The sequence below is a fragment of the Gobio gobio genome (genome assembly GCF_949357685.1).
Source record: "Gobio gobio genome assembly, chromosome: 17".
NCBI lineage: Eukaryota > Metazoa > Chordata > Actinopteri > Cypriniformes > Gobionidae > Gobio > Gobio gobio.
The window spans coordinates 35,087,336-35,099,363 of NC_137110.1; the positions used below are offsets into that span (position 1 = coordinate 35,087,336).

General features: G+C 36.3%; 1 protein-coding gene across 1 annotated transcript in view; it reads left to right on the forward strand.

Moving 5' to 3' along the window:
- Window positions 1-510: 510 nt before the first annotated feature.
- Window positions 511-12,028, forward strand: part of nomo (nodal modulator) — a 32,732-nt gene continuing 21,214 nt past the window's right edge. The window contains exons 1-9 of the mRNA XM_079841013.1: window positions 511-673; window positions 1,180-1,269; window positions 3,774-3,819; window positions 3,998-4,098; window positions 4,184-4,290; window positions 7,426-7,498; window positions 8,686-8,838; window positions 8,977-9,114; window positions 9,670-9,759. Coding sequence (XP_079697139.1) covers window positions 536-673; window positions 1,180-1,269; window positions 3,774-3,819; window positions 3,998-4,098; window positions 4,184-4,290; window positions 7,426-7,498; window positions 8,686-8,838; window positions 8,977-9,114; window positions 9,670-9,759 — 936 coding nt within the window. The 5' untranslated portion in view covers window positions 511-535. The remainder of the gene's footprint in view (window positions 674-1,179; window positions 1,270-3,773; window positions 3,820-3,997; window positions 4,099-4,183; window positions 4,291-7,425; window positions 7,499-8,685; window positions 8,839-8,976; window positions 9,115-9,669; window positions 9,760-12,028) is intronic.

Consider the following 12,028-nt stretch of genomic DNA (forward strand, 5'->3'; position numbering starts at 1 on the left):
AATGGTGATATTTGTAGCAGCAGGTGGAGATTGTGGATCGGCACTCTGCTGCTTTTCCTGCAAGCGAATGGTCAAGTCATTTCAGGTTTTGAAAAACAGAATGTTTTGAATGTGAATATTTACTATAGAATTCAAGGATAAAATTATACATGTTCACTGGTTAAATATGCAAACGTGAAATTGCAGAACATGTCCAGAGTTCCCGGCCTTTACAAATATAAGCAGGATAGCACTTAGCATGACAATATCGTTCACCTTATTATTAGTAATGAGATATTCATGCGATAATGACCTTATTCTGACGAATATTATCTACCATGCCACATAAATAACCAAGTATGCTTGAAAGAAACTCTAATAATATTCGCTGGTTTTCGAGTTCCTCTCCTGAAACAGCCAATAAAAACAATGAATATAGGAACCGGTCGTGACTGACCAATAGGAATAAGTTAAAATAGTTTGCCATTAAAATGATTGGCTGAATTCATCGGAGCCATGCTCACCGTACGTCAGTACGCTACACCAGCGCTGCACGATGGGTGGAATTAAAGAGCTAGTGATTCTTATTCTATCTTTTTTGTATTTGACATTTGTGAATGGTACCGATGACATTTTGGTAGGCTGTGGGGGTTTTGTCAAGTCAGATGTGGAAATTAATTACTCTGTCATTGAGGTAAGAAGATTTGAGATTTCTGGTTAAAAATGGTTAGCTGGCTAGCTAGAGCACGCCGTTCCGGAACTGAACCGATTCTCTGATCTATATATCATCTGCTTTCCTAAGAAGTAATGCTTATGGGTTGTAGATCGTATAATCTGCTGATCCGTCTGTCGTGAATGTAGCAGGTTGGATGACAGCTACCTAACCTGTCAAGCATTGTCAGCAAAACACATGATTTGTTCAAGCATGTTTAATATTATTATCACAGATAATCGGTTAATTAGATTTGTCTTACTCAGGGTAATCACTGAAACTATCTGAATTAACTGCTTGCAGTTAGTCGAACAATGCATGTCGTTCGCAGTAGTAAGTTTCTTTTAAAGCTTAAGTATCATGATACTCTACATTTTACAATTTGATGAGAATTTACTGAGATATGAAAATACAATGGCATTGTCAAAAGTAACATTTATTTAAAAGGAGTTTATGGCCAACATTTACTATGTATGTGTTCTTTACAGATAAAGTTGTACACTAAGCAGGGCTCTCTGAAATATCAGACTGACTGTGCACCAATCAATGGTTACTTCATGATCCCCCTCTATGACAAGGTACTGTAACTCTTAGAATGTCTTGTTGCATTTATTCTGAATCATAAGGAAGTCTTTTTCTATGAAGTCCTTTCACCACTCATTGAGATGGCTTCAGTTGTTGTAGGGCTAACGTTACACAATATAGAGAAAAATGTGATCTACACTGGCTTCTTTTAAGATTTTAAGTCATAAAAGAATGACACCTGCAACATGCATGTTTCCTGTTCATTCTATGTAAAGAACGGAGTAAAAATTACCTGTAAAAAGTATCTATCGTTAATGGCAATCAAATGGTAAAGAATGGGCTTATTTTACATTATGTACATGTGCAAAATGACATCTACAACATCAATAAGCAAAATATGTGGAGAGTGGAGCTTGAAATATGCTTTTTATTTTACTATTATTCTATTTTAACTCTATTTTTGCTTTTTCTATTTACATAACTTGTCTAAAAAGTAGGCTTTATGAATAAAGCTTTATGGTTGCAACTAAAACACTTTTTGTAATCTGTAAATGTGTAGATTATTTCTTTGATAAATCAATTAATCAGATAAAGGCCTAATATTATTTTATGTAATTCATTGACAACTTGTTTTTCCTATCTATCCCAGGATGTGTTTGAAATTGCCCCCTATACCCTCATTCACTACTCCCTAGTACCTACATTACTCCACTAGTATAGTCCACTTGAAAGAGTAAATTAAAACGAGTGAGTTAATTCGGACACTGAATGTGCCGGAAGGGCTGCCGCTTTTGCATAGTTTGTGCTTGCTATTTAATAATAATTTTGAACTTAGCAAACTGAGTAGTAGTAATTAAAATATTTACCTTGAATTCTATTGGAAACTAGCATTTATAAACCTTATTTAAATTTAAATAAATGAAACCATTTAATAATCAATTAAAAAGGAATTTATACCTGTATGATATTACGCTGTAGTCACATTGGACCAGCAGTTTGGAAAATGGATGGATAATTGAGCTCCAGGAGCCATCTTCTGGCAAGACGCAGGAATTCAAGTTGCTTGACTTCATATTCATTATTCAAATAAGAATATACAATATCAGGAAAATATAAGTGCACTGGGGAAAAACACCTTGCTCACTTGAAGATACATCAGGCAGGCCATCTTCCCTTGAAAGCTATCATATGTTTAGGGTTAGTTGCAGTTTCTTTATTTTGACGCAAGCATCACTGCTGTCGCTCGATTCACACATATACCAGAAAACGGGTGCATTTCTAGATGTTTCTCTGCACTTTTCATTGTGATACCTTTTCGAAAAAGATGCATTTAATTTGCAATGCATATTGCAACCCTAATGAGTTTGTTTGTGATACATCATGAAATTCAATATATTGCACAGCCCTAATCTGCAGAATGGTAAATATTCCCAGTGGAGTTTAAACAAATCACATATTGTCATAGGACTTGCAAATTGCTGCAAGCTCCTCTGATGGCGTAAATTGGGGCGAAATTAATTTTTGACATGCCCGTCTATTTTTAACTGGAACAGGAGTTGGGCGGGCTAAGGGACCGCCTGCCAGGCTCTTACAGTATCACATCCTTATACCTGCTGCTTCACCTTAATTCACACCATCAGAGAGGCATCAGTGACTTAGATAAGATTCAACATGTAGAAAAACACAAATATAGTATTATATTATTATTATTATTATTATTATTATTAATTTTCACAGAATTAAAGTTTATCATATGGGCTGATTTATTTATTATAATTTTTATTAATATATATGAGTCCAAGTTTAAAAAAAAAAAGGTAACTCTTGGTGGTAACACTTTACAATAAGGTTTCATTAGTTAACAGTTAGTTAACATGAACTAAGAATGGACAATACTTTTACAGCATTTATTAATCTTTAATCTTTATTAATCTCATTATTAAAATCAAAAGTTGTATTTGTTAACATCAGTTAATGCACTGTGAACTAACATGAACAAACAATGAACAGCTGGATTTTTAATTACTAACATTAACAAAGATTAATAAATACTGTAGCAAATGTTTTGCTCATGTTGGGTCATGTTAGTTAATAACTAATGTTAACGAATGAGACCTTATTGTAAAGTGTTACCACATTAATAATAATAATTATTATTATTTTCTAAAACATCTTTAAAAGTTGCGTCTCAACGCATATTATTAATTCCAATAATAAGATAAAATAAGGAGGAATACAATCGTATAATAGAAATGCATTCATAAAAGAGAAATGCGTTCAGATACACAATACAAAATAAAAACATGCTATCAAAACAATTGAAGAAGTAAGCAGTTTAAAATAAAAAAATTACAATGTAATCAAATTAAAATACCCTAAAAAATCCAAGATAGGAGTGATATGATCCCTTGTCTTTTTCATAGTCAGGAATAACATGAACAAAACAGAATTAAATCGTTAATCACAATTATCTGTATGACAATTAATGGTCAGCACAAAATTCATGATTGTAGCCTATGTGTATGTTTGCACTAATCGGGACCACCATCTTTTACAGGGTGATTTTGTTATAAAGATAGAACCACCGTCAGGATGGAGCTTTGGTAAGAAACAATTTCACATATCAAGCGGTGGTTATTTTACATGTTAAATCGTAAATAATTCAATCTTCAATAATTCACATTCATGTATACTCTTTAATATGCTCTTTATCAATCCAGGGTGTAGTGTGTGCTTACCATTCACTTATCATGTATTGTGTTATACATTATCTGAATGCAGAGCCAACAACTGTGGACCTACATGTGGATGGAATTACTGACATCTGCACTAAAGAACAAGACATCAACTTTGTTTTTACAGGGTTTTCAGTCCTGGGAACTGTAAGTTGAAAATCTTTACATGTGACTTTGTAATTCAGTTTTTGGTAAGGTAAAAGAAATCTGCTCATTTTCTTCACTCCTTCAGGTCTTGAGTAAAGGGCATTTGTTGGGGCCTGCAGGGGTTGAAGTAAGTTTGAGAAAAGCAGGAGAAGATGATGCTCTTCAGAGTGTCCTCACCCAAGCTGGAGGCCAGTGAGTAGATTATTATTTTTTTTTTTCATAAAAAGCCAAGGTCAAACTCAACACTGATCTTGAAAAATTTCTTCTGACGCAATGTGCTTATTATGTCATGCTCTGCATCGCATTGTCTAAACACAGACTTCAACATATTATTGAGCCAAGACAACAACCCATAATGCTTAGATCATTTAACATCATACGAATTTGCAAGTTAAAGTTTGAATGCAGCGAAATATGAAACGTTGACCCTTCTTTGATACTTCTGATTTGCTCTATATAATTCTATGAATTGCATATAGGTTGTTTTAAGGTATGTAATAATGGCTATAGACTGAGAATTCAGATTAAATTAAGATTTCACTCCACTGTTCAATAAATTGTGATAAATAATTGACTTGCCGGGTTAGGGTTAGGGTTAGGGTTAGGCGAACGTCAAATAACCTTTGACAATTTGCCTTGGCCATAATGTCAAATAAAATGAAAGAATGAAGGTGATTCTGATAACACATTTATTTAAACACAGAAGAACAACAAATCAAGAACAAGAAAACGGGAAAAACACTCAGACTGAAATCGCCTTTTTTTTATTTAACTTATAATTAGCAGCACAATTAATACGATTAATTAAACGAAATAATAGTTTTTAAGTAGAATTTTTTAAATTGTAAAGCGATGTAGTAAAATAAAAAATGCTTAAGTGCACAACTCTTCTTAAGTGGAAGAAAGCTACGTATTTCCCCCTCACGTGCCACCAGAAAGTGCGTATGAGTCATTAGTTAGGTTATTAAAATAACGAAATTATAGTTTTTAAAGGGTAACTTCAGTGATTTAGCATTAGGCTTTGTATTAGGCTTGCTACGATAGTCGGTGTTGCCGGTGTTACCGGTGTCCATACTCCACACCGGTTACATCACTTGCCCACCGTGGCACCGCCCATCGTCTTTTTGATTTTTTTTTTATAGTAATAAAATAATTTAGTTCAGTTAGAGAACAGACAATACAAATAAAAACTGAACGTGTCTGCTTAATAAAGCAGGATCCGACCGTGAGTCTCGGCAGCGGCAGGATCATTCATCAGATTTAAGAGTGAGGAGCTGACTGAGATGATCGCGGAAGATTTGGTTTCAAAGCGAAACGTAAAAGCGCCTATTTAAGGGAGTTTGTCATTTGTTTTGTTGTTGTGTTTTTCATTAAAAATAATAGGCTAATGAACCCACAATTCAAGCAACCCGCAGCCGAATTGGCGCTAATTAAAAACCGAAAGTAAAATGTGCACGGCCGCACAGAGCGCGCATTGTTTACTTTCGCCTGGCTCCGCAGTGCGAGCCTCCGCGCTACGCTGCTGCGCGGATTTATTTTTGCCGCGCGCACCCTCGCGCTCGTGTGGGCGCGTCGAGTATAAACGAGGCTTTACGGACGAACTAACAGTGTGCATTCATGGCGTGCATCTCAATCATAGACTGATCAATGCTTGATCAGTGCCCTGACAACTGAACTAGGGAACTGATTGAGACGCACCCATGGCCTCACAGAGCGCGCATTTACAGACGAGCGGTCAGTCACGGTGTGTGCGCACTGGCGCGTTTTCAGTTCAGAGCGGTCGTGTGCATGTTACTTTCGGTTAGATAGAATTAGTGATTTAAAAGCCTCCGCCGGTGATACCGGTATTACCGGTGTTGTCACACATCAATTAACCGGTGGGAAAATTTCCTCACCGTCACATCCCTACTTTGTATCAGTAGAAACCCGGTAGTATATTCAAATGATGGTACTTTCCCCCTCATATCCCCCTGAGACGAGATAATTATGCATTTTATTTCTGGAAAAAATCCTCTGATGACGCAAATATCGTCATTTTGCGTCATCTGAGGATTTTTTGGCCAGAGGCTAAAGACTACAGCCACTAGATGGAGCTGTTCCGCATGTTATCAACCCGCCCATAGGGGAGAGATCTCACGCACAGAATGTAAGACACAGTCGGCCGCACGGACATTCATAACGGGGCGATGCAGAGCAAAGTGAGTGTTTCAACTTTTCAATGAATTCCTGTGATAGTTTAGCTTCCATATGCGATCTGAAAACGTGCCAGACTGGCGCTTAACGTTACCTCATCTCTGCTCAGCTCTTTGTGATGAATGAAATCTGACACAGCTGCATCTGTGCCGTGACTTTCGTTCGTCTCACTTACACTTTATTGAAAAGGCACGTTCAGTTTTTAATTGTAGTGTTTATTCTCTAACTGAACAAAATTATTTTATTACTATGAAGATCAAAACGACGGTGTATGGAGTGGCCTCGTAGTGCAGCGAAGCAAGTGCATTCTGGGAGTTGTTGTCTTTCATCCACATGAAACTGTCTTTTCTTAGTCTAGAAGGCACCAAATTCAAAAATAATTTCACATTTCTACTACATAAATGACCCAGTTTAAATACAAAGCCTAATGTTAAATCACTGAAGTAACCCTTTAAGTATAAAATAATAGTTATGTAAAGAGATATAGTAAAATATATCCTTCAACATCCCCTCCCCTGCCCCCCCAGCGGCAATATCATATTCCATCGCGATGTTTTACGGTAAACACGTCAACTGCCAATTTAGGGGACATCGCCCAACCCTACTCTAGACTATATCAGGGATCTTTTAAACATTCAGTCCTCAACAAGATCGCTAAGGTCGAACTAGCATATTGCGCTTACGATTCTTAAGATTAATGTTCAAATCACATCGTAAGATCTATTTGTACTCACAGGAGTTTCATGAGTAGTTTTATATGTACTTACTTATTTTTATATTTGGAATTTTTATTCTTTGTGTATGAAATGTTTATTTTTTTTGTACAGCACTTTGGTATGCCATTGTAGTTTTTAAAGTGCTTTATAAATAAATTATTGATTGATTGTTTGAAATATGCAACATATTCTTGAAATTATAAAAAATAATATATCCATGCCATAAAATAATTATTAAATTAAACAAACAAACAAAAAAAACACCAGCAACAATAGGCCACTGGGGGGGTCATTTTACCCTGAGGTTCTCTCTTTAACTTTCCAGTTCAAAATAATGATCAGATTTTTACTGCACAAATACTCCATTAACAAATAGACAAATAACATCTTCTCTATATTGCTTTTTTTTTTTTTACAGGTATACTTTCCTCAAGGTGCTTCCAGGAATTTATGACATCACTGCCTCTCATGTCTCATGGACTCTGGAGCAGGTATAAAGTACAAACTAGCTTGTTGACAAAACAGTTCTCAAGGACGAATAGGTCAACACCCGAAGAAAGCTGCCACTACATTTCACACGATAATGTTTGTTCATACATTACATTTATGGCAAAGCGTCTAATTTAAATATACATGCAGTTTTATGTACTTTATTGTTCAAATTCAATCCAAATCAAATGTATTTATAAAGCACTTTAAAACAACTACAAGGTTGACAAAGTGCTGAACAATACAAGAGAAAGGGGGAGAAAAAACTATTAAAACCACAAATACCATATGCACAAACAAAGATGGTCAAAGACTGCAGAAGACGCAAATGTAAACTGCAGCCACATATATTACTATTGTATTATACTATAGAAAACAAGTGAGTTTTTAGACACAACTTGAACATGTACATCGATGTTGATGACCTAACGGAGAGTGGTAACCCATTCCATAACCTAGGAGCAGCAACAGCAAAAGCTTGATCACCCTTGCACCTTTTGACCAGGTTCATGGAATATCCATAAGCAGCTGAATGTTCAATCTAAGGGATCTAGAGAAGCAGCAGGTATTGATGAGCTCTGAAGTATAAACTGAGGCCAAACCGTGAAGAGCTTTAAAAATATACATCAAAGCCTTGAATTCTATTTGCTGCTTGACAGGACTGGAGTGATATGGTCGCTCTTTCTTGTATTTATTAGCAATCTGGCCGCTGCATTTTGAACTAGCTCTAGGTGTAACGATAAAGATTGGCAAACACTTAGATATAAAGCATTACAATAATCAAGGCGTGATGAAACAAATGCATGGATCAGTTTTTTTAAGATCAGTAAAAGAAAGAAATGGTTTTAATTTAGCGATTGTCAGGGTTCGTACAAGGTGCTTGAAGTACTTGAATTTAACTTTTTGAAATTGAAGTCCTGGAAAACCCTTGAAAATAGCCATATTTACGAAGAGATACTTGAAAAGTGCTTGACTTAAAATTTAAGATCAGAGTCAAATAAGACTCCTTGAATTTCAACATCCCATGACAGAGGCCGAAAGATTGTACTTGCATTTACATGATCACTAGGGCCAAAAATTATGATCTCTGTATTCTTCTCATTTAACTGGAGAAAGTTCTGATTTTCTCCAGCATTTTACATCGTTCTAAAAAAAATCTTGTTGGTTTCCTTTTTTTGTCCCCCCACAGAGCTCAACCACTGTGGTTGTGTCAAATGAAAATGCCCCCGCCGCAGCTCCTCTTGTGGTAAAGGGCTATGATGTCTCTGGAGAGGTGCAGAGCGATAGTGAACCCATGAAGGGAGTCAGTTTCCTCCTTTACTCTGCAAGTGTAACACAAGAGGTAAAGGGTTTTATTAGATTCAAAACCCAACCGCATCTATCTGTCATTCCATAATATGATAATGTCTTCACAAATGTATACAGACTCAATATTTATTATCCAGTAAAATGTATCTAAACAAATTTGTAATTTATCCAGGATATCAATGGCTGCAGTGTGGCTCCTGTGGATGGGACTTTAATCGGCGACCCCTCCCTTGTGTATTTGTGCAGCTCCCTGTCTCGTGAGGATGGCACTTTCTCCTTTCCCTGTCTTCCCAGTGGTGAATACACTGTGGTAAGAAGCTGTTTTTTTATTTTATTGTCATTAATTTTCATATGAAATGTTTTTGGAAATGTGAATTGTGAACTATTGGCACACTAAAGCAAAAGATATAAACACCATTTTTTTTTTTTTTTTTTTTTTTTTTTTTTAAATTCTAACATACCTTTGACTTCTGCACAGTATGTCATTACTGTACCTTAAATTAAAATAATTTGATATTTTTTTCTCTCTCATCTCATTTCGCAACCTTTTTTATGCCAAGTTAAAGCTGCAGTCCGTTACTTTTTTGTATTCAAAATTTACAAAATGTGTATAATAAGCAAATAAGTGTTTATATTCTGACTATTTTAGACTGGTTAGGGTTGGCACTGCTGCAAAGTAGCACAGTACCTGTGTGACATAAACATAAACAGAGAGAAGTAGCTACAATTTTGTTCTGCAAGACGCATGTAGTTCTGTTTATTAACGCTAGTGTGCCAAAAGTTACAGACTGCAGCTTTAAATAATTTGTAATAATAAAGCACAAATGTCAGTCTTAGTTTTTTAGTGTCTCTTCTTGAACTACAGGTCCCATATTACAGAGGGGAAAGAATTACTTTTGATGTTGCTCCTTCTCGGATGGATTTCAAAATAGAGCACAACAGTTTAATGTTGGAGGTGAGTTTCTCAATTCACTGACTTGTTCACTTGATATTGAAAGCTGAATAGATAAGCTTTCAATTGCTGTATGGTTTGTTAGGATATGACAATATTTGGCCGAGATACAACTATTTGGAAATCTGGAATCTGAGGGTGCCAAAAAAATCGAAATATTGAGAAAATCGCCTTTAAAGTTGTCCAAATGAAGTCCTTAGCAATGCATATTACTACTAATATTAACATTTACAAAATATCTTCATGGAACATTATCTTTACTTGATATCCTAATGATTTTTGGCATTAAAGAAAAATATTTTGAACCATTATTTTGACCCATACAATGTATTGTTGGCTATTGCCACAGATATAGGCCTACCTCTGTGACTTATGACTGGTTTTGTGGTCCAGGGTCACAATTATGGTTGTAAACTGTTATACAGTTTTTATTCTTTGCTTTGGTACTATTTTCACAAGTAAAGTGTACATTTTCAAAACTCTAAAATGGTCACACCTGTAACACTGTTAGTCACTCTTTCAAAACCAAATCGCATGCTTTCATTACAACTATACATTTACTTTCCACATAGTCATTGTTTCAAAACACAATAAATATCATTGTGTATATATAATGAGAATCACCAGAAAAAAACAATATGATCCTCTTTCAATTTAGTACTTTTTACAATCATTTAATTCAGTAGCAAAAAATGCAAGGAATGTTTAAAGCAGCACTAGGTAACTTTTCAACCTTTATAATATATTTTCAAGACTCTTGTGATGATACATCGACTTACAATAGGTTTAATGACACGTCTGCCATAGCCTGACGGGGTCTGTATCGTTTTTAATCGTACTTTTAAACTTCGAGTTTCGGGTAGTAACCCGAGAAAAAAAAGAACTACAAAATTCGACTGCTTTACGGCATATACGTCACTTCCACCACCACCCCCACTTCCTTAAATTCGGACGTGCGAGCCCAACTATCATTTGTTTGCCGAATGTTATAGTCATGGCCGAAGCAGCACAGAAAAATAAGAAAGCAAAGGTTTTGTCTGAGGAAAGCAAAAAGAGGAAACGAGAAAGTGATCGGATTAAAGGCAGGACGAGGATCAACATTGGGCCAGCGTTTGCTCGTGGGCGTGAGCTGAAGGAGGAGGGGCTACATTCTTGCAAGTAAATACATAAGACGTACAAAATCATATTTTAGGATGCCTAACATGTCTGTGATAATTGTTTATTTGTCTTGCCTCAAGCTATAATGCAAATTGATTTTTCAAATTTGCAGATTCATCTATGGTAGCTTGATATTATAATATTGACGATATATGGTGATTACCTACCACTCAAACATTGAATTGAAGTATCATATAGATTCTGTAAAACGGGAACCAATAGACTAGGCTACTATAATGACGCTGGCTTGTAAACGTGAGCATCGCGATCATTTGGCGTTTGAAAAAAAATAAAACCCATGAAATATGACATGCTGAAACATATGCCACTGTAACGTTACCTGGGATGAAGACATTTCACACGCGACGCAAGCAGAACACCTGCATGTGAACTCCTGCAGTGTTCAGGGCTATCATGGTTGTCATGTCAATAAATGCACGTGCGATGCATCCACTGATGTAGAATGACAGTTTACGACAGTAGTAGAGGACAATACTGTTTCCCAACTGTAGGGGGACCCCGAGAGCAAAACCTACCTAGTGCTGCTTTAAAATCTGCCTTATTGCTGAAATAAAGAGGCTGCATTCGCCACATTAGAAAATACACTTAGGGCCCGTCCACATGGAGACGCGTATCACTGTATACGTATAAATTTTTTATCGTATTGGCGTTTCGTCCACACGGATCCGCCGTTTTGGGAGACTGAAACCGCTATTTTTTTTAAACCGGGTCCTAAAGTGGATAAATCTGAAAACGACACCCTTGCGGTTTCGTGTGTACAGCCAATCCGTATATTTTGTGAAACGGTGATGTCATCACACCACGTCCTGCGCGGGGAAGACTGAGGGATACAACTATGGGCACTGGGCATGCGCACATCAATACTGCGTTGTTTAATTACTGTATTTGCATTATTGTAAGGGTATGTTTAGAGTTGGGGTAGGTGTATGCGTTAATAAAACACATCTGGTAAGTAGCAAATTTATTTATTGTTATTTTATTGTGAGATTTTACCTCACCTCCGACTGTTGCCGTACCCCTTCTAGCCACAACTCTTCTTCTCCGTTTTTAGTGTGTTTCTGTGGCAGAATTACAGTGCCACATACTGGCCTGG